The sequence below is a fragment of the Blennius ocellaris genome (assembly GCF_963422515.1).
Source record: "Blennius ocellaris genome assembly, chromosome: 16".
In the NCBI taxonomy this organism is placed as follows: Eukaryota; Metazoa; Chordata; class Actinopteri; order Blenniiformes; family Blenniidae; genus Blennius; species Blennius ocellaris.
In genome coordinates, this window is record NC_137665.1 from 26,577,686 (window position 1) to 26,604,979 (window position 27,294).

Below are 27,294 nucleotides of genomic sequence, written 5' to 3' on the forward strand. Positions count from 1 at the left end.
AAGACCATGGTGGTTGATGGCTGGGGGTGGAGCAGGAGGAAGACCATGGTGGCTGATGGCTGGGGGTGGAGCAGGAGGAAGAGCATGGCTGGGGGTGGAGCAGGAGGAAGACCATGGCTGGGGGTGGAGCAGGAGGAAGACCATGGCTGGGGGTGGAGCAGGAGGAAGACCATGGTGTCTGATGGCTGGGGGTGGAGCAGGAGGAAGACCATGGTGGTTGATGGCTGGGGGTGGAGCAGGAGGAAGACCATGGTGGCTGATGGCTGGGGGTGGAGCAGGAGGAAGACCATGGTGGCTGATGGCTGGGGGTGGAGCAGGAGGAAGACCATGGTGGTTGATGGCTGGGGGTGGAGCAGGAGGAAGACCATGGCTGGGGGTGGAGCAGGAGGAAGACCATGGTAGCTGATGGCTGGGAGTGGAGCAGGAGGAAGACCATGGCTGGGGGTGGAGCAGGAGGAAGACAATGGTGGTTGATGGCTGGGGGTGGAGCAGGAGGAAGACCATGGTGGCTGATGGCTGGGGGTGGAGCAGGAGGAAGACCATGGCTGGGGGTGGAGCAGGAGGAAGACCATGGTGGCTGATGGCTGGGGGTGGAGCAGGAGGAAGACCATGGTGGTTGATGGCTGGGGGTGGAGCAGGAGGAAGACCATGGCTGGGGGTGGAGCAGGAGGAAGACCATGGTGGTTGATGGCTGGGGGTGGAGCAGGAGGTAGACCATGGTGGTTGATGGCTGGGGGTGGAGCAGGAGGAAGACCATGGTGGCTTATGGCTGGGGGTGGAGCAGGAGGAAGACCATGTTTGGGGGTGGAGCAGGAGGAAGACCATGGCTGGGGGTGGAGCAGGAGGAAGACCATGGTGGCTGATGGCTAGGGGTGGAGCAGGAGGAAGGCCATGGTGGCTTATGGCTGGGGGTGGAGCAGGAGGAAGACCATGGTGGCTGATGGCTGGGGGTGGAGCAGGAGGAAGACCATGGTGGTTGATGGCTGGGGGTGGAGCAGGAGGAAGACCATGGTGGTTGATGGCTGGGGGTGGAGCAGGAGGAAGACCATGGTGGCTGATGGCTGGGGGTGGAGCAGGAGGAAGACCATGGTGGCTGATGGCTGGGTGTGGAGCAGGAGGAAGACCATGGCTGGGGGTGGAGCAGGAGGAAGACCATGGTGGCTGAAGGCTGGGGGTGGAGCAGGAGGAAGACCATGGTGGCTGATGGCTGGGGGTGGAGCAGGAGGAAGACCATGGCTGGGGGTGGAGCAGGAGGAAGACCATGGCTGGGGGTGGAGCAGGAGGAAGACCATGGTGGCTGATGGCTGGGGGTGGAGCAGGAGGAAGACCATGGCTGGGGGTGGAGCAGGAGGAAGACCATGGCTGGGGGTGGAGCAGGAGGAAGACCATGGCTGGGGGTGGAGCAGGAGGAAGAGCAGGAGGAAGACCATGGCTGGGGGTGGAGCAGGAGGAAGACCATGGCTGGGGGTGGAGCAGGAGGAAGACCATGGCTGGGGGTGGAGCAGGAGGAAGACCATGGTGGCTGATGGCTAGGGGTGGAGCAGGAGGAAGGCCATGGTGGCTTATGGCTGGGGGTGGAGCAGGAGGAAGACCATGGTGGCTGATGGCTGGGGGTGGAGCAGGAGGAAGACCATGGTGGTTGATGGCTGGGGGTGGAGCAGGAGGAAGACCATGGTGGTTGATGGCTGGGGGTGGAGCAGGAGGAAGACCATGGTGGCTGATGGCTGGGGGTGGAGCAGGAGGAAGACCATGGTGGCTGATGGCTGGGTGTGGAGCAGGAGGAAGACCATGGCTGGGGGTGGAGCAGGAGGAAGACCATGGTGGCTGAAGGCTGGGGGTGGAGCAGGAGGAAGACCATGGTGGCTGATGGCTGGGGGTGGAGCAGGAGGAAGACCATGGCTGGGGGTGGAGCAGGAGGAAGACCATGGCTGGGGGTGGAGCAGGAGGAAGACCATGGCTGGGGGTGGAGCAGGAGGAAGAGCAGGAGGAAGACCATGGCTGGGGATGGAGCAGGAGGAAGACCATGGCTGGGGGTGGAGCAGGAGGAAGACCATGGCTGGGGGTGGAGCAGGAGGAAGACCATGGCTGGGGGTGGAGCAGGAGGAAGAGCAGGAGGAAGACCATGGCTGGGGGTGGAGCAGGAGGAAGACCATGGCTGGGGGTGGAGCAGGAGGAAGACCATGGCTGGGGGTGGAGCAGGAGGAAGACCATGGCTGGGGGTGGAGCAGGAGGAAGACCATGGCTGGGGGTGGAGCAGGAGGAAGACCATGGCTGGGGGTGGAGCAGGAGGAAGACCATGGTGGCTGATGGCTGGGGGTGGAGCAGGAGGAAGACCATGGCTGGGGGTGGAGCAGGAGGAAGACCATGGCTGGGGGTGGAGCAGGAGGAAGACCATGGCTGGGGGTGGAGCAGGAGGAAGACCATGGCTGGGGGTGGAGCAGGAGGAAGACCATGGTGTCTGATGGCTGGGGGTGGAGCAGGAGGAAGACCATGGTGGTTGATGGCTGGGGTGGAGCAGGAGGAAGACCATGGTGGCTGATGGCTGGGGGTGGAGCAGGAGGAAGACCATGGTGGCTGATGGCTGGGGGTGGAGCAGGAGGAAGACCATGGTGGTTGATGGCTGGGGGTGGAGCAGGAGGAAGACCATGGCTGGGGGTGGAGCAGGAGGAAGACCATGGTAGCTGATGGCTGGGGGTGGAGCAGGAGGAAGACCATCGCTGGGGGTGGAGCAGGAGGAAGACCATGGCTGGAGGTTGAGCAGGAGGAAGACCATGGTGGCTGATGGCTGGGGTGGAGCAGGAGGAAGACCATGGTGGTTGATGGCTGGGGGTGGAGCAGGAGGAAGACCATGGTGGTTGATGGCTGGGGGTGGAGCAGGAGGAAGACCATGGTGGCTGATGGCTGGGGGTGGAGCAGGAGGAAGACCATGGCTGGGGGTGGAGCAGGAGGAAGACCATGGTGGCTGATGGCTGGGGGTGGAGCAGGAGGAAGACCATGGTGGTTGATGGCTGGGGGTGGAGCAGGAGGAAGACCATGGCTGGGGGTGGAGCAGGAGGAAGACCATGGTGGTTGATGGCTGGGGGTGGAGCAGGAGGTAGACCATGGTGGTTGATGGCTGGGGGTGGAGCAGGAGGAAGACCATGGTGGCTTATGGCTGGGGGTGGAGCAGGAGGAAGACCATGTTTGGGGGTGGAGCAGGAGGAAGACCATGGCTGGGGGTGGAGCAGGAGGAAGACCATGGTGGCTGATGGCTAGGGGTGGAGCAGGAGGAAGGCCATGGTGGCTTATGGCTGGGGGTGGAGCAGGAGGAAGACCATGGTGGCTGATGGCTGGGGGTGGAGCAGGAGGAAGACCATGGTGGTTGATGGCTGGGGGTGGAGCAGGAGGAAGACCATGGTGGTTGATGGCTGGGGGTGGAGCAGGAGGAAGACCATGGTGGCTGATGGCTGGGGTGGAGCAGGAGGAAGACCATGGTGGCTGATGACTGGGGGTGGAGCAGGAGGAAGACCATGGCAGGGGGTGGAGCAGGAGGAAGACCATGGTGGCTGATGACTGGGGGTGGAGCAGGAGGAAGACCATGGCTGGGGGTGGAGCAGGAGGAAGAGCAGGAGGAAGACCATGGCTGGGGGTGGAGCAGGAGGAAGACCATGGCTGGGGGTGGAGCAGGAGGAAGACCATGGCTGGGGGTGGAGCAGGAGGAAGACCATGGTGGTTGATGGCTGGGGGTGGAGCAGGAGGAAGACCATGGCTGGGGGTGGAGCAGGAGGAAGACCATGGCTGGGGGTGGAGCAGGAGGAAGACCATGGTGGTTGATGGCTGGGGGTGGAGCAGGTGGAAGACCATGGCTGGGGGTGGAGCAGGAGGAAGACCATGGCTGGGGGTGGAGCAGGAGGAAGACCATGGCTGGGGGTGGAGCAGGAGGAAGACCATGGTGGCTGATGGCAAAAAGGTTGAAAAACACCTGGTCTAGAGGACTGAGAAACAAGTCTTTATCTGCTGGCCCTTGTAATTAGCGGAAAACAAATCCTGACCATTGATGTGATATTTATCAACCATTTGATCAGAGGACAACATAGAAGGTCCGTCCATTAAGTTTGAAAGTGTTGGTATTCACAGAGGTGTAAAGACACTTGAGATTGCCCTTCCAGTTTTGAACTATTTTCCACGCCTTTCCAGTGAGAATTGAAAGTGGATTACTGCAAGACAATTTCAGATTTTTCAACGTTTTAAATGTATGAAATAATCCATTTTTCAAAGGGAATTTGGACATGGAGCCCATATCAAGCCAGCGAGAGACATGATTTTTAACCCTGGATCAGCTTTTTGAGGCTCGTCTTTTCCTCTGTTTTCAGACGATGCATCAGAAACATTTCTGCTTGTTTGCATGTTGACGGGAAACCTTCAGGCTCTGCTCAGCTTGGACACTTGGACATGTATTTGTTGGTGGTGAGTTAGGTTTGTGTTTGTGTGCAGGATCTCCATCACGGTCTTCTACCTGGCCCACTACGAGCAGCTCTCCCTGGAAACCTATGAGTACATCGACTGTGGAGCCAACTCCACCATGCCGCACAAAGTGCTGCCTCCACCCACCTGATGGAGCAGCTGGACACATGTGCTGGACTTTAGCGGGCTCCGGCTGCAGTGACTCGGGGTTGTGAAGCAACATGAAGGACTCTTGATCGGCACTGACCTGCCGGCTTCCAGTCTGTTTGACACTTTGTGGTTTGACACTTTGTTGCTGTTTATTGTCCTTGGCCTTTTTTAGGTTGATGCTACACCAGCAGCTGTATGTTGAGTGTAATATACATGAATGAGTTTACCAACTGTCGTCATGTTTGTGTATGTACTGCTCCGATGGATGGATGGATGATTGGATGGATGGATGGATAGATAGCACTTTATTAATCCCCAAAGGGAAATTCAACTGTTCAGTAGCTCATCTGAAGAAAACATAAAAAACATCAACCACACTTCCACTCATTCACTACTCAGCACTGTTAAGTTAAAATAATTAATTTAGTAAAATGCAAAGATGTTAGGTTTAAGATTAACAAAGCGATAAAAAGAATGATGATTTAGATTTGTTGGGTGAATAAGTTCAGGAGGCATTAAAGAGTGTTATTACAGCAGATCTCCTGAATCTCTCCATTGTGCAGCACAGTGACAGGAGATTGTCTTCTATTGTCCATTCTAGCTTTGAGTTTGTTCAGTGTGCCCATCTCCTCAGTGCGAGGTGGGCCCAGCCCCATGCCAAGCACTGAGCACACTCTTTTGATCAGTTTGTCCAGTCTGTTGTTGTTTTTACTAATGAGACTGCACCCCCCCCCCCCAACACACCACAGCAAAAAAGAGTGCGGAGTGTGGTAGAACATGGCCATCATCTCTACACATACAGCTATGTTCAAAATAATAGCAGTGTTTTTAAAAAAGTGAATAAAGCTCAAAATCCTTATATTTTTTATTTTCTTTCATTAGGAACGCTGCACATGGTATTGGACAACAAATCATGAAGAAAAAAGTATCAATATTTAATTACTTTACAGAATATGAAGGAAAAGGTGATATTTGTGTTAAAAAAATAGCAGTGTCGGCATTTCTCATTACAAACTCAAATATTTACTAAATAAACTGAAAAAATATGAACATTTAGCAATCCTGACAATTAGTTAACTAATATTTCGTTGAATAACCCCTGTTTTTGATAACTGCTGCACATCTGTGCTGCATGGAGTCAACCAACCTCTGGCACCTCTGAACAGGAACATTGGACAACCTTCCACCATTCCTCTGCATTTTGGGGTTTTGCCTCAGAAACAGCACATTTTATGTCACACCACAAGTGCTCAATCAGATTAAGGTCCGGGGATTGGGCTGGCCACTCCAGAACCTCAATTTTGTTGGTCTGGAACCAAGATTTGGCTGCTTACTGGTATGTTTGGGGTCATTGTCCTGTTGAAACACCCATTTCAGGGGCATTTCCCATTCGGCATAAGGCAGCATGACCTCAAGTATTGTGATGTATCCACATTGATCCATGATCCCTGGTATGCGATATAAAGGCCCGACACCACGGTAAGAGAAACAGCCCCACATCATGATGCTTCACGGTCTTCAGAGTGTGCTGGGGCTTGTATTCAGGGTTTGGGGGTCGTCTGACAAACTGGATCCAAAAAGAACAATCTTACTTTCATCAGTCCACAAAATGTTTCTTCATTTCTCCAGAGGCCAGTCAACATGATGTTTGGCAAATGCAATCCTCTTCAGCACATGTCTTTTTTGCAACAGTGGGACTTTGCGGGGGCTTCTTGCTGGTAGCTTAGCCTCACATAGCGTCTTCTAATGGTCCCAGCACTCACAGGAACCTTCAGACCGTCTCTGATCTCCCTGGAGCAGACCCTTGGCTCAGTCTTTCCCATTCTGACTATCCTTCGGTCCATTCCAATGGTAGTCTTCCGTTTTCTTCCACGTCTCTCTGGTTTGTCTTTCCATTTTAAAGCATTGGAGATCATTTTAGCTGAGCAGCCGATAAGTTCCTGCACTTTTTTATACGTTTTCCCCTCTCCAATCAACTTTTTAATCAAAGCACGCTTTTCTTCTGAACAATGTTCGGCACGACCCATCTTTCATCAGTTTTCACAGAGAATTGCCTGCACAACATGTGCTGGCTTCATCCTTCAATAAGGGCCACCTGATTGACACCTGTTTCTTTCACATAATCAATGATCTCACTGATTGAACTCCACACTGCTAGTTTTTTTAACACGCCCCTTTTACTTAATTAGTCAATTACACAGACCCAGGAGTATTCATATCATCAAAGTTGGGTCTGTTGGTTCCTCTGACTTTACTACACCTGCTGGTAAATTGTTTTCCATTTATTATTATGTTTTATACCAAAAACAGTGATTTATCTGGTTAGTCATGTTGGACTGCTATTATTCTGAACATAGCTGTACATCAAAAGAACTCAGAGTTCTCAGGAAGAACAAATGTAGAGGGTGTTGGTGTGTGGGGACCAGTCCAGTTGGTCATCAATGGTGACACCAAGGTATTTGTAGGTGTGCACCATTGCAATGACCCCTCCCTGTATGGAGACTGGCAAAGGGGGGGGAGGGGGGCTTCTTCCTGAGGTCCACCATCTGCTTCGATTTTGCTGTATGAAGGTGCAGACAACACTCAGTGCACCAGTCCTGGGAGGAAACCACCAGGTCCCTGTTCTCCTGCTCCTGACTCTCCTGATAAAACCACAATAGCCGCATTATGTGAATGTTTTTGCAAGTGGCAAGTGAAAGTCTGCTATGTAAAGCGTGTATGGGAAAGATGTGGTGCCCCCGTGCTGCTCCTGACCCTCACATGACATCCCGGTCCTCCAGGTAGGTGTACACCTGACCAGCAGGTCCTCAACTCCCAGATGCTCTTGATCAGTAAACTAGATGGGTCCATGGCCTCTGTGACTTCTGACCTCAGGGAGTGAAGGACCAGGCTTTCCACTTTCTTCATTAATGAGACGTTAGTGCCACGGGTCTGTAGTGGCAGGGGGCCCCACCTGGGCCCTGAGACCAGACAATGTTTTCCACCGCTCTGCGACTTTGCATGTTGGAAGACTCCGATTGAAGATCCACTGGAGAGACTCTGAGCTGAGCTGAGCGTCTTGAGCTGCTGCTGTCGTTTTCACTACTGCTGTCGTTTTCACTACTGTTGTCACTCTCACTACTGTTGTCACTCTCACTACTGTTGTCACTTTCACTTTCACTGCTGCTGCTGTCACTTTCACTGCTGCTGTCACTTTCACTGCTGCTGTCACTTTCACTACTGCTGTCACTCTCACTACTGCTGTCACTCTCACTACTGCTGTCACTCTCACTACTGTTGTCACTTTCACTTTCACTGCTGCTGCTGTCACTTTCACTGCTGCTGTCACTTTCACTGCTGCTGTCACTCTCACTACTGCTGTCACTCTCACTACTGCTGTCACTCACTACTGCTGTCACTCTCACTACTGTTGTCACTTTCACTTTCACTGCTGCTGTCACTTTCACTGCTGCTGTCACTTTCACTACTGCTGTCACTCTCACTACTGCTGTCACTTTCACTACTGCTGCTGCTGTCACTTTCACTACTGCTGCTGCTGTCACTTTCACTGCTGCTGTCACTTTCACTACTGCTGTCACTCTCACTACTGCTGTCACTTTCACTACTGCTGTCACACTCACTACTGCTGTCACTCTCACTACTGCTGTCACTTTCACTGCTGCTGTCACTCTCACTACTGCTGTCACTTTCACTACTGCTGCTGCTGTCACTTTCACTGCTGCTGTCGCTTTCACTACTTCTGTCACTTTCACCACTGTTGCTTCTGTCACTTTCACTGCTGCTGTCACTACTGCTGTCGCTTTCACTGCTGCTGCTGTCACTTTCACTGCTGCTGTCACTTTCACTACTGATGTCACTTTCACTGCTGCTGTCACTACTGCTGCCGTTTTCAGTACTGCTGCTGCTGTCGTTTTCACTACTGCTGCTGCTGTCATTTTCACTACTGTTTCTGCTCTCACTTTCACTGCTGCTGTCACTTTCACTACTGCTGTCACTTTCACTGCTGCTGCTGTCACTTTCACTACTGCTGTCACTTTCACTACTGCTGCTGTCACTACTGCTGTCGCTTTCACTACTGCTGCTGCTGTCGTTTTCACTACTGCTGTCACTTTCACTACTGCTGCTGTAATTTTCACTACTGCTTCTGTCACTTTCACTACTGATGCTGTCACTTTCACTGCTGCTGTCACTTTCACTACTGCTGTCACTTTCACTGCTGCTGTCGCTTTCACAACTTCTGTCACTTTCACCACTGTTGCTTCTGTCACTTTCACTGCTGCTGTCACTACTGCTGTCACTTTCACTACTGCTGTCACTTTCACTGCTGCTGTCGCTTTCACAACTTCTGTCACTTTCACCACTGTTGCTTCTGTCACTTTCACTGCTGCTGTCACTACTGCTGTCGCTTTCACTACTGCTGCTGCCGTTTTCAGTACTGCTGCTGCTGTCATTTTCACTACTGTTTCTGCTCTCACTTTCACTGCTGCTGTCACTTTCACTACTGCTGTCACTTTTACTGCTGCTGTCACTTTCACTGCTGCTGTCACTTTCACTACTGCTGTCACTTTTACTGCTGCTGTCACTTTCACTGCTGCTGTCACTTTCACTACTGCTGTCACTTTTACTGCTGCTGTCACTTTCACTGCTGCTGTCACTTTCACTACTGCTGTCACTTTTACTGCTCCTGTCACTTTCACTGCTGCTGTCACTACTGCTGTCGCTTTCAGTACTGCTGCTGCTGTCATTTTCACTACTGCTGCTGCTGTCATTTTCACTACTGTTTCTGCTCTCACTTTCACTGCTGCTGTCATTTTCACTACTGCTGTCACTTTCACTACTGCTGTTTTCACTGCTGCTGTCACTCTCACTATTGCTGTCACTTTCACTACTGCTGTCGTTTTCACTGCTGCTGTTACTCTCACTACTGCTGTCACTTTCACTTCTGCTGCTGCTGTCACTTTCACTACTGTTTCTGCTGCCGTTTTCAGTACTGCTGCTGCTGTCGTTTTCACTAATGCTGTCACTTTAACTGGTGCTGCCACTACTGCTGTCGCTTTCACTACTGCTGCTGCTGTCATTTTCACTGCTGTCGTTTTCACTACTGCTGTCACTTTCACTGCTGCTGTCACTTTCACTGCTGCTGTCACTTTCACTACTGCTGCTGTCACTTTCACTGCTGCTGCTGTCGTTTTCACTACTGCTGTCACTTTCACTGCTGCTGTCATTTTCACTATTGCTGCTGCTGTCGTTTTCACTAATGCTGTCACTTTCACTGCTGCTGTCACTTTCACTACTGCTGTCACTTTCACTACTGCTGTCACTTTGACTGCTGCTGTCGGAAATGTAAAGACATTGTGTGTGTGTAACAGGGTTAAAGCTTTGCTGTAAATTGGAATTTCCATCCTTTTTTCTTATTGTTGGGACTAACCGACCCGGTGGTGAGTAGCAAACAACAGAAAGTTATACAAAATGTTGACTTTTTGTGCTCGAAAAGGTATTTTGGTTAACTGGATATCAGACATGGATAGTTTCCATCGAACGATCAATGGCAGAAAATGGTTCTTAGGTCAGGAAATTAAGGCAAACAAAACTGTCGGCTGCATCATAAGGATATCTTTAAAAACAACAACCTGGGAACTATTCCTGACATATTCTGAACATGAGATCTCCTCCATCATCAAAGGAGCATTCTCATCTTGACACTTGAATTTTGTACATGTTACAGACTGTATGGGCCTATTTTTGTATGTTTTTTGTGTGTTCTGTGTTGTTTCATTCTGAAAATTGACCAAAGTCAACAAGTATGGGGGGGGGACTACTAGTTAATAGAGCAGACGAGACACTACAGTGATTCAACTACCTTCTAATGTCCAGGTAACTTTATTCCTGTTGTATTTATTGAGCCTTCAAGGTCACAGGAAATCAGATTTTTGCCTTCAATAGGTGTAAAATTATTTAGGAAATGAGTTCAACAGATCTTCAATGAGACACAAAACTGTGTAACATTAAAATGGCTCCAGCTCTGGTTGAGCATCCGAAAGCCACGGAGATCATGGTCATGTTCATGTCATGCTGTTCCCACTGGAGCTCACACAACAGCAGGACCTGCTCTCCGTGGATCGTCTGTCCCTCGTCTCTGCCGCCGTCACCACAAATGAACAGGGAAAACTTCCAGCAACCAGAATATACAATTAAATTGAATTCCCTGTTTACGGTTTGTTGTTTCCAGGAACTGTCAGGGTGAAACAAACTAAACTAAACAGGAAGTGTGATTAATCTCATTGATTGACATGATTTTTAAATGCAAGTTCTTTCGTGAATACAGATTTCAATCTGCCCTTGTTTTTCTAGGTTTGTAGAAAAGTGACATCTTGCCAGAATATCCTGTTTGCAGTGACTCCACAGATGTTATAAACACATCAGCAAGATGACAATTTAAAGTGCAACAGTAAACACAATGGAAGGCAAAAGAGTATTAGAAACGAAACAGATCTTTTAAGATTAAAACCGTAAAAAAGCACATGGCGTGCAAAGTGACACAATCACTGGTTGAGACGACAGGAAGAAAGAAAATGTCCATGAGTGATACCCTCCTTGTGTGTTATGGCCATTCCTGCAGTTCTACTTTGAGATGTTCCATGGAAAGTAGTGATTACTCGTCTTGGCAGCTGCAATACTTAAAACTAAGTCCACAGGATTAATGTTAAGTGTGAAATGGTTCCGTTCAATCCAAAGCCTTCTGTGCACCACGCTGGGCGAGAAGCAGTACAACTGAGTTATTTTGACTGAAATCAAATGTATTATAAGTGTCAGATCTATCTGTGTGTACTGAACATCAGGATATGGAAGAATATCTCGTTCTTTATGTGAACAAGGACATAGGATTTAGGCTCAATCTGTATTCAAGTATTTTAATGTAAACATATACTCTTCAAACAAACTTAAAAAACCTTGAGTTGGTATTTCCGGCTGTGAGTGGCACATAACTGTGTAATTGTTCCTATCAGTACCAATCAAACGCCCTCCCTTTGTGGATGGAGGAATAGCGTGAGGACTCTCCGGACCCTGGTCCCTTCTGGACTGGAGCTGTCTCCTCTGGCCGAGTCCTCTGCATCGGGCTGGTTGTCCCGGTCCTGCTGAATGGCCTCAGTCACACTGTTGTCCTCCACCGTTTCCTGTGAAGCTTCACAGTAGTTATGCAGCACGAAGCAGGCGTAGATGACGAAGGGAAGGTCATTCAGATTGATGTCCATCGCCCTGGTCAGAGCTCGGAACCGAGCTTTTAGCCTCCCAAATGCACACTCTATCACGGTGCGTGCTCTACACACGTGTAGTCCGAAACTCTGCTCCTGGGCAGAGCGCCCCCCGCTGGCATCGTACTCTTTCATCAGATACGGGAAGAGCGGATAGGCAGGGTCGCCCAGGACGTAAACCGGTATGGCCTCTTCATGGTCGACCAGCTGCCTGGGGCAGGGCGGGATCTTCCCATTCTTCAGGCACGCGTTCAGAGTGGAGTTGGTGAAAATACTAGCGTCGTGCACGCTCCCTGGCCACTTCACCACCACGTCCATGAAGGAATATTTGTAATCCGACGTAGCCTGGATGTTCAAGGTGAACCTCCCTTTAGTGTTCACGTAATCTGTGGCACCGACCGACGGCTGCTTGATCTCCACATGAGTCCCGTCCACTGCACCCAGGCACTGCGGGAGGCCGTGAGCACCTTCGAACCCCTGCACCAGTTTCTGGACCTCAGGCTCCGTGGTGGGCAGCTGGATGTATTCAGGACCCAAGTGGACTGTGATGGCTTCACACACCTGTCTGACGATGGTCGACACCACGGACCTCGACAGACCGAAAGCATTGGCGGTCTCGCGTAGGCGTCCCTGGTCTGCCAGGTAGTACAGGGTGCAGGCCACCTTCCTCACAACGCTGACCGGCGGCCGCATGACAGTCCTCTGTCCTGCAATGACATGGAGGAAGTCATTAATGACATCATTCATGAGACACATCGATCCACCCACATAAAGACAGATGGCACTGACCTTCTACATGAGGGCGTAGTAACTCAGAAAGCGCCAGTAGCGAAGCCCGGGACATCCTGAAGTTCTCATTCCATTCCTCCGGATGAACCAGTTCGTTCTCAAAGTTTTCCCACCAGCAGGCGGTGCGACCAGGTCGGATCCAGAACCGGCGGCGGCGCCGCGGGCACGTGACTCTCGGTGTTTGTGGGATCAAAAGCTGCTGAAGAACCGCGGATCTCCGAGCGCTTCTCCGCCTCTGCTCCTCCACGTAATACAGCAGTTGGGATTGGAAGTGCAAACAGGACAAAAGCGTTTGAACGTACGAATAAACAAGCGCGGCTTTGGCAGGATCCATTGTGAATGCGATGCAGAAACACAGGTCGCACACTGATGACGCGTGTCGCATACCGTCGCTCTCCTACGCCGCATCGACCGCTCCTCCCCATTGGCGTTGGCGAGCGGTGGCGCCGCCATCTTGGCCCGGTCGTCCACTCCTGTCTCTTCTGCTTGGCAGGAGCAATGAAGTGTCAAAGATTTCAATCAATCATAAGTCGCTGAATACTGAACTGATCTTCACCTGCTTTTCTTTCCTGCAAACTTCATACATGTCGTTCTGATACTGGACCCATGGTTTATGTTCATAGTGGAATAAACAACAATGGAATGTTCTGATTTGTGATCTATGATAGGTAATTTATAAAACACACACACACACACACACACACACACACACACACACACACACACACACACACACACACACACACACACACACACACACACACACACACAGTATACAGAGATAAATATTTCAGCTGCCCTGTGGTTGGCAATAGAGTCAACACAGTCAATACAATCACATGTTGTCAGTGTTTCTCAGTCAGAGGGGAGGGGGAGACATTTGTTAGATTATATTAACTTGAATTCTTCTATGGAGGCTGCCATTTTAGCTTCATTGTCACAGAGACAAAAGCTTTGAATTCTGCCATGACTTTTCCCTCCATTCTCTACCATGAGTCTTCATTAATACTGTTGAGTAGAGCAGCAGCATAAACAAATGTGTTTTTTTTTGCGTGGATCTTTTATGACAGAAATCCTTACAACCATTTTAAAGCTCATCTTAGAAACAGACAAGAATGATTTTTCTGGATTGATCTGATTCTCTGGACTCGTTATATCAGACTTGAGGTGCAGAGCCTTTGCCTGAACAGGCAGGATGAGGTTGTACACCCAGACTGCTCCACCCCCAGCCACCATGGTCTTCCTGCTGCTCCACCCCCAGTCATCAGCCACCATGGTCTTCCTCCTGCTCCACCCCCAGCCACCATGGTCTTCCTGCTGCTCCACCCCCAGTCATCAGCCACCATGGTCTTCCTGCTGCTCCACCCCCAGCCATCAGCCACCATGGTCTTCCTCCTGCTCCACCCCCAGCCATCAACCACCATGGCCTTCCTCCTGCTCCACCCCTAGCCACCATGGTCTTCCTCCTGCTCCACCCCCAGCCATCAGCCACCATGGTCTTCCTCCTGCTCCACCCCCAGCCATCAACCACCATGGCCATCCTCCTGCTCCACCCCCAGCCACCATGGTCTTCCTCCTGCTCCACCCCCAGCCATCAGCCACCATGGTCTTCCTCCTGCTCCACCCCCAGCCATCAACCACCATGGTCTTCCTCCTGCTCCACCCCCAGCCATCAACCACCATGGTCTTCCTCCTGCTCCACCCCCAGCCATGGTCTTCCTCCTGCTCCACCCCCAGCCATCAACCACCATGGTCTTCCTCCTGCTCCACCCCCAGCCATCAGCCACCATGGTCTTCCTCCTGCTCCACCCCCAGCCATCAACCACCATGGCCTTCCTCCTGCTCCACCCCTAGCCACCATGGTCTTCCTCCTGCTCCACCCCCAGCCATCAGCCACCATGGTCTTCCTCCTGCTCCACCCCCAGCCATGGTCTTCCTCCTGCTCCACCCCCAGCCATCAGCCACCATGGTCTTCCTCCTGCTCCACCCCCAGCCATCAGCCACCATGGTCTTCCTCCTGCTCCACCCCCAGCCACCATGGTCTTCCTGCTGCTCCACCCCCAGCCATCAGCCACCATGGTCTTCCTCCTGCTCCACCCCCAGCCATCAACCACCATGGCCTTCCTCCTGCTCCACCCCTAGCCACCATGGTCTTCCTCCTGCTCCACTCCCAGCCATCAGCCACCATGGTCTTCCTCCTGCTCCACCCCCAGCCATCAACCACCATGGCCATCCTCCTGCTCCACCCCCAGCCACCATGGTCTTCCTCCTGCTCCACCCCCAGCCATCAGCCACCATGGTCTTCCTCCTGCTCCACCCCCAGCCATCAACCACCATGGTCTTCCTCCTGCTCCACCCCCAGCCATCAACCACCATGGTCTTCCTCCTGCTCCACCCCCAGCCATGGTCTTCCTCCTGCTCCACCCCCAGCCATCAACCACCATGGTCTTCCTCCTGCTCCACCCCCAGCCATCAGCCACCATGGTCTTCCTCCTGCTCCACCCCCAGCCATCAACCACCATGGCCTTCCTCCTGCTCCACCCCTAGCCACCATGGTCTTCCTCCTGCTCCACCCCCAGCCATCAGCCACCATGGTCTTCCTCCTGCTCCACCCCCAGCCATGGTCTTCCTCCTGCTCCACCCCCAGCCATCAGCCACCATGGTCTTCCTCCTGCTCCACCCCCAGCCATGGTCTTCCTTGGTGACCTCTGTGAGCTTCTTGGGGTACATCATCGAACAGGGACAGGTGAGGGCGGATCCAGCCAAGGTCCAAGCCGTGGTGGACTGGCCCAGACCGACGACCCGTAAACAGTTGCAGCGGTTCCTTGGGTTTGCCAACTTCTACCGACGGTTCATTCGGAACTACAGTAAGGTCGCAACCCCACTCACTCAACTCACATCCACCTCAACCTCGTTTCAGTGGATGCCGGCAGCTGAACAGGCATTCACTACCCTCAAGCAGCTGTTCACTCAGGCCCCGGTGCTGTGCCATCCGGATCCCACTAAGCAATTCATCGTGGAGGTTGACGCCTCGGACACTGGTGTAGGTGCGGTGTTATCCCAGCGTGCCGAGGGCTCCAAGATGCATCCCTGTGCTTTCTTCTCATGACGCCTTACCCCAGCGGAGCGGAATTACGATGTCGGTAACCGGGAGTTGTTGGCAGCAGTACTGGCTTTGGAGGAATGGAGACACTGGCTGGAGGGTGCTGCCCAACCATTTGTGGTCTGGACAGAACAACAAGAATCTGTCGTACCTGCAGACTGCCAAGCGGCTCAACTCCCGGCAGGCACGCTGGGCACTGTTTTTAGGGAGGTTTAATTTGACACTTACCTACCGACCAGGTTCGAGGAACACTAAGCCTGATGCAGACCACCGTTGAGAAAGCTGAGGGGGAACCGGAGAACATACTCCCCTCCACCTGTATGGTCGCATCCGCCTCCTGGGACATCGAGAATCAGGTCAGACAAGCGCACCTCGGTCACCCTGATTCGGGTAATGGTCCAGCTAACCGTCTCTTTGTTCTGGAGCCAATGAAGTCTAAGGTTCTGCAGTGGGGGCACTCGTCTAAATTGACTTGTCATCCAGGCTTCCAGCGAACCCTGTCCTTCCTGAGGCAACGCTTCTGGTGGCCCTCCATGTCCCGGGATGTCCGGACCTTTGTGGCTGCTTGCGCCGTTTGTGCCCGAAGCAAGACATCCCGCCAACCTCCTGCAGGGCTGCTCCATCCCTTGCCCATCCCGAGTCGACCCTGGTACCACATTGCCGTGGACTTTGTTACCGGTCTCCCCCCTTCTGAAGCTAACACGGTAATAATGACTGTTGTGGATCGCTTCTCAAAGTCGGCACACTTTGTGCCCCTCCCTAAATTACCCACGGCTATGGAGACAGCGGATCGGCTGGTCAGGGATGTGTACAGGTTGCACGGGATCCCTCTGGATGTGGTGTCCGACCGAGGCCCGCAGTTCACGTCCCAGGTATGGAAGGAATTCTGTAAAGCTCTTGGAACGTCTCCCAGCCTCTCCTCAGGGTATCATCCTCAGACGAATGGTCAGACAGAGAGGGCCAACCAGGACCTGGAGACAGCACTGTGGTGTGTGACGGCTTGGCATCCATCCTCCTGGAGCTCTCAGTTGCCATGGGTGGAGTACGCCCACAATTCCCTCACCTGCTCGGCCACTGGTATGTCCCCGTTTATGGTGGCCCTCGGCTACCAACCCCTCCTGTTCCCCACCCAGGAGGAGGATGTTGCCGTGCCCTCGGTGCAAGCCCACCTTTGACGCTGCCGCCGCGTTTGGAGGGAGGCGAGGGCCACCTTAGTTCGCTCGTCAGCACGCAACAAGAGGCTGGCGGACTGTCGAAGGACTCCGGCCCCCTCATATCAACCAGGACAGAAGGTATGGCTCTCCTCCCGTGACCTTCCACTCCAGGTGGAGTCCCGCAAGCTGGCGCCTCGTTTTGTCGGACCCTTTGAAATCAAGGAGGTCATCAACCCGGCGGTGGTGAGGCTGAAGCTCCCGGCATCCTTAAAGATACACCCCACGTTCCATGTTTCTCTGCTGAAACCAGTCCAGTCAAGCCCTCTTAGCCCCTCCACCGAGCCCCCGCTGCCCCCCCTGCTCATTGATGACCATCCAGCGTACACAGTCCGCAAGATCTTGGATGTTCGTCGCCGGGGCAGGGGGTTCCAGTTCCTGGTGGACTGGGAGGGTTACGGTCCTGAGGAACGTTCATGGGTGCCACGGGGTCACATCCTGGATAGGAGTCTGCTGACCGACTTCTACCGGGAGCATCCGGAGAAGCCGGGTAGGACGCCAGGAGGCGTCCATTAAAGGGGGGGTACTGTCACAACCCGCAGATGTCTCCTGTTGTGTTGTTGTTTTTGGGCGTGTGTGATCGTAGGCGGAGCAGACGGAGCAGGACGCACACCTGAAGCGGATGAGGAAGCCAGTATTTAAGGACCGGGATTCCAGGCACTCATCGCAAGATCGTTACGTTTACTCTGCGGTACCTAGACTCTGCCTCTCGTGTTGTTTGTTATGAGACTGTTCGCTTCGCGTTTGGAAGCTCCAGAGTATTCTGACCTGAGTTTGTTCTTCCGTCCCGGTGTGCGCCGCTCCGTTCCGCTCGGAGGTTCCCGTCTCCGTGACGCCCGACTCCGCTCCTACGACCCCTCGCCCCGGATTGCCGCTCCGTTGGAGAGACTAAAATAAACTTTATTTTCAATTTACATCCCGAACTAGTTGGCGTTTGAATCCTCTTCACCACCAACCCTGACACTAAGGTCTGTGTTGACTTGAGCCATGGTCAGGGCCTCTTTAAGGTCATCCTTCATCTTCTTTACATAACAGTCATAGTCTGTGATGTCATTATCTCTCTCCGCGTTGTGAAAGATAATGTCCACTGGCAGCCTTGGGGTTTTGCCATACATAAGGTAGAAGGGAGCATACCCCGTTGACTCATGGGCTGTGCAGTTATAAGCAAAGGTCAACGTCTGCAACATTTGGGGCCACCTTTGCTTGTCTCTGGGGGGTAATGACCTAATCATATTTCCCAAGGTTCTGTTAAATCTCTCTGCATTCCCATTCCCCAGGTAGGGAGTTGTTCTAGACTTTTTGACACCAGAGATTTGTAACAACTCTTGAATCAACTGGCTTTCGAAATTTGCACCCTGATCTGAATGGATCCTCTGTGGGAACCCATAGACACAAAAGTATCGGTCCCATAACTGGCGTGCAACTTGTTTGGCTGACTGGTCTGGGCATTTAAAGGCATGTGCCATCTTAGTAAAGTGGTCAGTAACCACCAACACATCAACACTCTTGCCTTTGGAATCCTCTGCAGACCAGAAATCCATACAGACCAATTCCAAGGGGCTTGTGGTCTTTATACTCTGAAGCCTGGATCTTCCCTCAGGTTCCAAAGTTTTACTCACGACACATCGTTTGCAGCACTTCACATACTCTCTGATGTCTCGTTCCATGTCAGCCCAGAAGAACCTTTGTCGAGCCAGACTTAAAGTCCTGCTTTGGCCCTGATGGCCAACATCATCATGAACACCTTGCAAGATGTAACTGACCAAGGAAGAGGGTGCCATGTATTGATGTCGTTTCCTTCCTATTAAAGGGTCTTTGCAAACTCTGTAAAGGATGCCGTCAAGCATCCGTAGTATCTGCCACTGCTTTAGAGTCTTCAGCACTCTTGACGGAATACTAACTCTCTCTCTTCTCATGGGTCTTGTCCCTCGGCTGATGAACTCAATGACTCGAGACAGTGTGGGATCTTTCCTCTGCTCATCCTCCAATTCCTGGGGTGAGAAAACAGAGAGTGTTGTTTGACCAGGGGGGACCATATTCTTCAGGTCTTGGGCCAGCCAGTGAATCACCCTCTGCATAGAACCACAATCCCACTCCATGTGTCCATCCAAGACCGCAGACACCTCACTATTGGTCAAAGAGTGGTGTTCCAAGTTCACAGGAGGGGTTGAACATTCAACACTCTGATGGTTGGCACTGACTCTGAATGCTTCCTGGATAGCGCAGTCCTGAATCTGCTGAGATTCATCTAACAGAACTGTGTATGGCTCCTTCAGGATTCTCTGACAAACACGACTCTGGATGAAAGGTACTCGACTCAAGGCATCAGCTACCACATTTTTCTTGCCAGGGATGTACTTGATGTTGAAGTTGTATGGTGCCAACTTAGCCACCCATCTCTGCTCACACGCATCAAGCTTGGGCTTTGTCAGGATTTAGGTGAGGGGGTTGTTGTCAGTCCAGACAGTGAAGCCAGTGACTAAATTTGTCGCAAACCGACCACTTCAGCGCTAGAAACTCCAGACGATGGGCGGGATAGTTCTTTTGGGCACGTGTAACTGATTTGCTAGCAAAAGCTACTGGCCGCACCTTGCTTTCCCCATCCTGGAGCTGAGACAGCACAGCACCCAACCCATCTTGAGAGGCGTCTGTGGACAGAATAAATGGTCTACTAAAGTCTGGATGAGCAAGCCCAACGGATTCGACAAGTGCAGATTTCAGCTGTTCGAATGATTTGCGATGTTCCTCATTCCAGTCACTAGTATGCAGTTTTCTAAACACAGCTGCACCTCGTACATTTCCTGTTTTCCCTTTGGGTGCGGCAGTCAATACGAACAGAGGTTTAGCTATGCGGGAGCAATCATGTATAAACTGCTGGTAATACATGACCATACCGAGGAATGACTTGATCCGCTTCTGAGAGGGTGTAACACCGTCCTCCATCATAAGGTCACATTCTGTCATAGAAGCGATAGCTTTGACTTTGTCTGGATCGGTTGCAATACCCTCATCATCCACAATGTGTCCCAAGAACTTCACACTTCTCTTGAGTAGGTGACACTTTTTTGGAGCGAGCTTTAGTCCATGAGCTCGCAGTCTACTGAACACAAGTTCAATTCTCTTGAGCGATTCGGCTTCATTGGGGGTAACACAGCAAGGTCAAGAAGTTCTGGTCGCCAAATATACTCATCATAAGACGCATGAAACTTGCTGGGCAATTACATAACCCTTGAGGAAGTCTATTGAACTCAAAAAGTCCCATGGGAGTGGTAAAAGCTGTCAACCTTTTATCCTCATCTGCCATAGCGACGTTATAGAAGCCAGAGGTGAGGTCCATTGCGCTGAAGAAAGCACTACCTCCCATAGCTGCGAGGCAATCTTGTTGGTGGGGTAAAGGATGTGCATCTTTGACTGTGCGTGCATTCAGCCAGCGATAGTCCACACAGATATGTGTGGACTATCGCTAAGATCCTAAGATCTCCACTCTTCTTCCACACAAGCACGATCGGAGAGGCCCCTTCGCTATTTGACTTGCGAATTATCTCTCGCTCTTCCATCTCTGAGGGCACCTGATGGAGCTTGTGGTACTGACCAGGTGGAACATGTCGATACGGAAGTCTGAACGGTCGGACATCAGCCAAATGGATGCGGTGGACAAAATCTTTAGCAAGCCCACAGTCGAGCTTTGACCTCGAGAACACATCCTCATACTTTTGAATCGGTTGCAGCAGTTAAGATAAGATAAGATAAGATCGCCTTTATTAATCTCACAGCGGAGAAATTTACTTGTTGCATTCAGCTCTTGAGGACACATGAGGAAAGGAGAGGAATGTGCAAACTGTTAGTAGAATAGAGGTATCTTATATACAATTTTACAAATTAAGTGACTTAGATAAAGTGTCATAGGTGCAGGGGTTGTTTCACATACTGTCACTGTTACTACACAGTCCTGTTGTACAGTCTGACAGCCGTGGGAATGAAGGACTTGCGGGGGTGGCGCTCCGTCCTACACTGAGGGTGTCTCAGTGTGCCACTGAGAGCTCCTCAGCTCCTCTACAGTCCCATGCAGTGGGTGGGTGGTGTTGTCCATGATGGAGGAGCCTTAGCTACCACCCTCCTGTCACTCACCTCCTTCACAGAGTCCAGGGGCCAGGGGGGCTGGTTGTCCTGTCGTCTCCCTCCCAGGCGGTGGACGGGGGGGGGCTGGTTGTCCTGTCTTCTCCCTCCCAGGCGCTGGTTGTCCTGTCGTCTCCCTCCCAGGCGGTGGACGGGGGGGTGGTTGTCCTGTCGGCTCCCTCCCAGGCGCTGGTTGTCCTGTCATCTCCCTCCCAAACAGAGGACGGGGGGGCTGGTTGTCCTGTCGTCTCCCTCCCAGGCGCTGGTTGTCCTGTCGTCTCCCTCCCAGGCGGTGGACGGGGGGGCTGGTTGTCCTGTCGGCTCCCTCCCAGGTGGTGGACGGGGGGCTGGTTGTCCTGTCGTCTCCCTCTCAGGCGCTGGTTGTCCTGTCGGCTCCCTCCCAGACGGAGGACGGGGGGGCTGGTTGTCCTGTCGTCTCCCTCCCAGGCGGTGGACGGGGGGGCTGGTTGTCCTGTCGTCTCCCTCCCAGGCGGTGGACGGGGCGCTGGTTGTCCTGTCGTATCCCTCCCAGGCGCTGGTTGTCCTGTCGTCTCCCTCCCAGGCGGTGGACGGGGCGCTGGTTGTCCTGTCGTATCCCTCTCATGCGCTGGTTGTCCTGTCGTCTCCCTCCCAGGCGGTGGACGGAGGGGCTGGTTGTCCTGTCGTCTCCCTCCCAGGTGGTGGACGGGGGCGCTGGTTGTCCTGTCGTCTCCCTCCCAGGCGGTGGACGGGGGGCTGGTTGTCCTGTCATATCCCTCTCATGCGCTGGTTGTCCTGTCGTCTCCCTCCCAGGTGGTGGACGGGGGGCTGGTTGTCCTGTCGTCTCCCTCCCAGGTGGTGGACGGGGGGCTGGTTGTCCTGTCGTCTCCCTCCCAGGCGCTGGGTGTCCTCGTCCTCCCTCCCAGGCGGTGGACGGAGGGGCTGGTTGTCCTGTCGTCTCCCTCCCAGGTGGTGGACGGGGGGCTGGTTGTCCTGTCGTCTCCCTCCCAGGCGCTGGGTGTCCTCGTCCTCCCTCCCAGGCGGTGGACGGAGGGGCTGGTTGTCCTGTCGTCTCCCTCCCAGGCGCTGGTTGTCCTCGTCCTCCCTCCCAGGCGGTGGACGGGGGGGCTGGTTGTCCTGTCGGCTCCCTCCCAGGCGGTGGACGGGGGGGCTGGTTGTCCTGTCGGCTCCCTCCCAGGCGGTGGACGGGGGGCTGGTTGTCCTGTCGTCTCCCTCCCAGGCGGTGGACGGGGGGGCTGGTTGTCCTGTCGTCTCCCTCCCAGGAGGTGGACGGGGGGCTGGTTGTCCTGTCGTCTCCCTCCCAGACGGAGGACGGGGGGGCTGGTTGTCCTGTCGGCTCCCTCCCAGACGGAGGACGGGGGGGCTGGTTGTCTCGTCACTCCCTCCCAGGCTGTGGACGGGGGGCTGGTTGTCCTGTCGTGTCCCTCCCAGGTGGTGGACGGGGGGCTGATTGTCTCGTCACTCCCTCCCAGGCGGTGGACGGGGGGCTGGTTGTCCTGTCGTCTCCCTCCCAGGCGGTGGACGGAGGGGCTGGTTGTCCTGTCGTCTCCCTCCCAGGCGGTGGACGGGGGGGCTGGTTGTCGTGTCATCTCCCTCCCAGGCGGTGGACGGGGGCGCTGGTTGTCCTGTCGTCTCCCTCTCAGGCGGTGGACGGGGGGGCTGGTTGTCCTGTCGTCTCCCTCCCAGGCGGAGGACGGGGGGCTGATTGTCTCGTCACTCCCTCCCAGGCGGTGGACGGGGGGCTGGTTGTCCTGTCATCTCCCTCCCAGGCGGTGGACGGAGGGGCTGGTTGTCCTGTCGTCTCCCTCCCAGGCGGTGGACGGGGGGGCTGGTTGTCGTGTCATCTCCCTCCCAGGCGGTGGACGGGGGCGCTGGTTGTCCTGTCGTCTCCCTCCCAGGCGGTGGACGGGGGGGCTGGTTGTCCTGTCGTCTCCCTCCCAGGCGGAGGACGGGGGGCTGGTTGTCCTGTCGTGTCCCTCCCAGGTGGAGGACGGGGGGCTGATTGTCTCGTCACTCCCTCCCAGGCGGTGGACGGGGGGCTGGTTGTCCTGTCGTCTCCCTCCCAGACGGAGGACGGGGGGGCTGGTTGTCCTGTCGGCTCCCTCCCAGGCGGTGGACGGAGGGGCTGGTTGTCCTGTCGTCTCCCTCTCAGGCGGTGGACGGGGGGGCTGGTTGTCCTGTCGTCTCCCTCCCAGGCGGTGGACGGAGGCGCTGGTTGACCTGTCGCCTCCCTCCCAGGCGGTGGACGGGGGCGCTGGTTGTCCTGTCGTCTCCCTCCCAGGCGGTGGACGGGGCGCTGGTTGTCCTGTCATATCCCTCTCATGCGCTGGTTGTCCTGTCGTCTCCCTCCCAGGTGGTGGACGGGGGGCTGGTTGTCCTGTCGTCTCCCTCCCAGGTGGTGGACGGGGGGCTGGTTGTCCTGTCGTGCCCCTCCCAGGCGGAGGACGGGGGTGAAGGTGATGTTATTCACAGTGTCCACAGGAAGCTTCAGGAGCTCCTGCATGAATCCTCACAGCGATGTTTCCACGTTTTCCTCCTCCCGTCCTGGAAGTCCCACGAAGACGAGGTTGTCTCTCATGCTTCTGCTTTGGAGGTCCAGGATCGACTCCTTCATCTTCTTGTTCTCCTCGTCTCTCAGCCCCTGGTTCAGCAGGTCCACCTCGTCTCTCAGCCCCTGGTTCAGCAGGTCCACCTCGTCTCTCAGCCCCTGGTTCAGCAGGTCCACCTCGTCTCTCAGTCCCTGGTTCAGCAGGTCCACCTCGTCCCTCAGTCCCTGGTTCAGCAGGTCCACCTCGTCTCTCAGTCCCTGGTTCAGCAGGTCCACCTCGTCCCTCAGCCCCTGGTTCAGCAGGTCCACCTCGTCTCTCAGTCCCTGGTTCAGCAGGTCCACCTCGTCTCTCAGCCCCTGGTTCAGCAGGTCCACCTCGTCCCTCAGCCCCTGGTTCAGCAGGTCCACCTCGTCCCTCAGCCCCTGGTTCAGCAGGTCCACCTCGTCCCTCAGCCCCTGGTTCAGCAGGTCCACCTCGTCTCTCAGTCCCTGGATCAGCAGGTCCACCTCGTCTCTCAGCCCCTGGTTCAGCAGGTCCACCCCACATGAGGAGACGGTCGTAGCTCTCGTCCAAGTAGGCTTGAAGGTCTTCTATTGTTTCCTCTTCCAGCGTTATGATTTAGCTTAATTTACCCTTTGTTTCTTTGTTTAGTTTAGTTTCGTTCGTTGTTTTGTTGCAATGTTCCATGTTGGATTGCACTCGATTATGTCACACTGGAATCATTCACTGCACATGCTACAACCTCCACAAACACACTTTCACCGCAGTATTAAATTAGAACATAGGAAGTTGACTTCCTCTCTGTGATGCTGCATCGAGCGCGACGAGAGGTGGCGCCTCCATCTGGGCCCGGTCCTCCGCTCCGCATAGGGTTAGCCTCTCCAGATCAAATCTACTGTAGATATTTGTCATTAGTCCAGCGGTCCAGCAGCCCAAGACTTTAGTTGAAACGGTTATCGATTAAACATCACTTTTCGGCAGGTCTCACTTTTAACTTTCACTTTCGGCTTCATGGCAAGTAGGGAACAGGCACACATGCTGCCAGTCACATATGCTCATTAAGGCTGTTTCTGTTTTATGAGGCTGGTTTGCGTTTTAAAGCTGAATCTTTATTTATTTTTTTCAGACATTTTTAATTGATGCAAATCCACCACCAGATGTCATTTGGAGCAGCAGGAGGCAAGGCAAGTTTGTTTATAGAGCACCATTCAAACACAAGGCAATTCACAGTGCTTTACAAAGAAATTAAAGAAATACAGAATAAAAGAAATACATTAAAGCTTTAGAAGATATGAAAAAAATGCATTAAAGCATGAGAAAAATACAAGATAAGTTCAATAAAAGTAAGTAGAATAAAAGTAGAATTTTTTTATTCAAAAGCCTGTGCAAACAAGAATGTTTGAAGTGGTGATTTAAAAGAAGTGAGAGTGTCAGCAGTCTTCAGATGTTCAGGAAGTGTATTCTAAAGGTGAGGACGTAGGAACTAAAAGCTGCTTCACCTTGTTTGTTTGTCACTCTAGGAACAGTGAGCAAACCTCTTCCTGAGGACCTCAGAGGTCTGGAGGTTCTAGATTCTACAAGTCAATCAGAGATGTATTTAAGCCTGAGACCATTTCAAGGTTTATAGACCAGAAGTAAGATTTTGAAGTCAATCCTTTGGCACACAGGCAGCCAGTGCAGGGATTGGACGACAGAGTCAGAACAGAGTTGTGCCTGATTGGATGTCCTGAAGGACCTGGAGTCAACATGAGCACTGACCTTTAACCTTTCTTCTTTGGAGCCAAAGACAATGAGCTCAGCTTTCTTTGGATTGAGTTGTAAGAAGTTCTGACACATACACTCATTCATTTATTTATGCATTTACTCAGCCAGTATAAGGGGGAGGAGGAGGAGCAGCAGAAGGAGGGGGAGGAGGAGGACAGAGCAGGTGGGGGAGGAGGAGGAGAACAGAGCAGGAGGAGGTGCAGAAGGAGGAGGAGGAGGAGCAAGAGGGGGAACAGGAGGAGGAGGACAGAGCAGGATGTGGAGGAGGAGGAGCAGGAGGAGGAGGAGGAGCAGGAGCAGGTGGGGAGGAGGAGGAGAACAGAGCAGGAGGAGGTGCAGAAGGAGGAGGAGCAGGAGGAGGAGGAGCAAGAGGGGGAACAGGAGGAGGAGGACAGAGCAGGATGTGGAGGAGGAGGAGCAGGAGGAGGAGGAGCAGGAGCAGGTGGGGAGGAGGAGGAGAACAGAGCAGGAGGAGGTGCAGAAGGAGGAGGAACAGGAGGAGGAGGAGCAGGGGGAGGAGGAACAGGAGGAGGAGGAGCAGGTGGAGGAGGGTCAGGAGGACGAGGAACAGGAGGAGGAGGAGCAGGAGGAAGAGGAACAGGAGGAGGAGGAGCCGGGGGAGGAGGAGCAGGAGGAAGAGGAACAGGAGGAGGAGGAGCAGGAGGAAGAGGAACAGGAGGAGGAGGAGCCGGGGGAGGAGGAGCAGGAGGAGGAGGGTCAGGAGGAGGAGGAACAGGAGGAGGAGGAGCAGGAGGAGGAGGACAGAGCAGGAAGTGGAGGAGGAGGAGCAGGAGCAGGTGGAGGAGGAGGAGGAGAACAGAGCAGGAGGAGGAGCAGAAGGAAGTGTGACGTCATTCTTTAACATGAAGTGATCTACACACACACACACACACACACACACACACACACACACACACACACACACACACACACACACACACACATTGCACGGACACATGAACACACATGTTAGTGCTGCTGGGTGAGAAGTGACGAGTAAGTTTCAGATGGACATTTAAAGGGAACAGAGGGTGGAACAGAGGGTGGAAACGAGGATGGAACAGAGGGTGGAACCGAGGGTGGAACAGAGGGTGGAAACGAGGATGGAACAGAGGATGGAAACGAGGATGGAACAGAGAGTGGAACAGAGAGTGGAACAGAGAGTGGAACAGAGGGTGGAACAGAGGATGGAACAGAGGGTGGAAACGAGGATGGAACAGAGGATGGAACAGAGGGTGGAACCGAGGGTGGAAACGAGGATGGAACAGAGGGTGGAACCGAGGGTGGAACAGAGGGTGGAAACGAGGATGGAACAGAGGATGGAACAGAGGGTGGAACCGAGGGTGGAACAGAGGGTGGAAACGAGGATGGAACAGAGGATGGAACAGAGGGTGGAACCGAGGGTGGAACAGAGGGTGGAAACGAGGATGGAACAGAGGGTGGAAACGAGGATGGAACAGAGGGTGGAACAGAGGGTGGAACAGAGGGTGGAAACGAGGATGGAACAGAGAGTGGAACAGAGAGTGGAACAGAGAGTGGAACAGAGGGTGGAACAGAGGATGGAACAGAGGGTGGAAACGAGGATGGAACAGAGGATGGAACAGAGGGTGGAACCGAGGGTGGAACAGAGGGTGGAAACGAGGATGGAACAGAGGGTGGAAACGAGGATGGAACAGAGGATGGAACAGAGGGTGGAAACGAGGATGGAACAGAGGGTGGAACCGAGGATGGAACAGAGGATGGAACAGAGGGTGGAACAGAGGGTGGAAACGAGGATGGAACAGAGAGTGGAACAGAGAGTGGAACAGAGAGTGGAACAGAGGGTGGAACAGAGGATGGAACAGAAGGTGGAAACGAGGATGGAACAGAGGATGGAACAGAGGGTGGAACCGAGGGTGGAAACGAGGATGGAACAG

The 27,294-nt window shown here is 53.5% G+C and overlaps 2 protein-coding genes across 2 annotated transcripts in view; one reads left to right on the forward strand and one right to left on the reverse strand.

Annotated features, from left to right (window-relative positions):
• The window catches only part of LOC308141974 (transmembrane protein 106B-like), a 47,480-nt gene extending 42,299 nt beyond the window's left edge, over positions 1 to 5,181 (forward strand). Inside the window, exon 9 of the mRNA XM_080512250.1 lies at positions 4,474 to 5,181. Coding sequence (XP_080368376.1) covers positions 4,474 to 4,594 — 121 coding nt within the window. The 3' untranslated portion in view covers positions 4,595 to 5,181. The remainder of the gene's footprint in view (positions 1 to 4,473) is intronic.
• Positions 5,182 to 11,606: 6,425 nt separating this feature from the next.
• On the reverse strand, positions 11,607 to 12,539 carry LOC308141095 (uncharacterized protein; the record flags this gene model as incomplete). The annotated part of the gene is made up of 1 exon (XM_080511098.1): positions 11,607 to 12,539. One exon carries the CDS (start codon positions 12,537 to 12,539, stop codon positions 11,607 to 11,609), a length of 933 nt encoding a protein of 310 aa, XP_080367224.1.
• Positions 12,540 to 27,294: the final 14,755 nt, after the last annotated feature.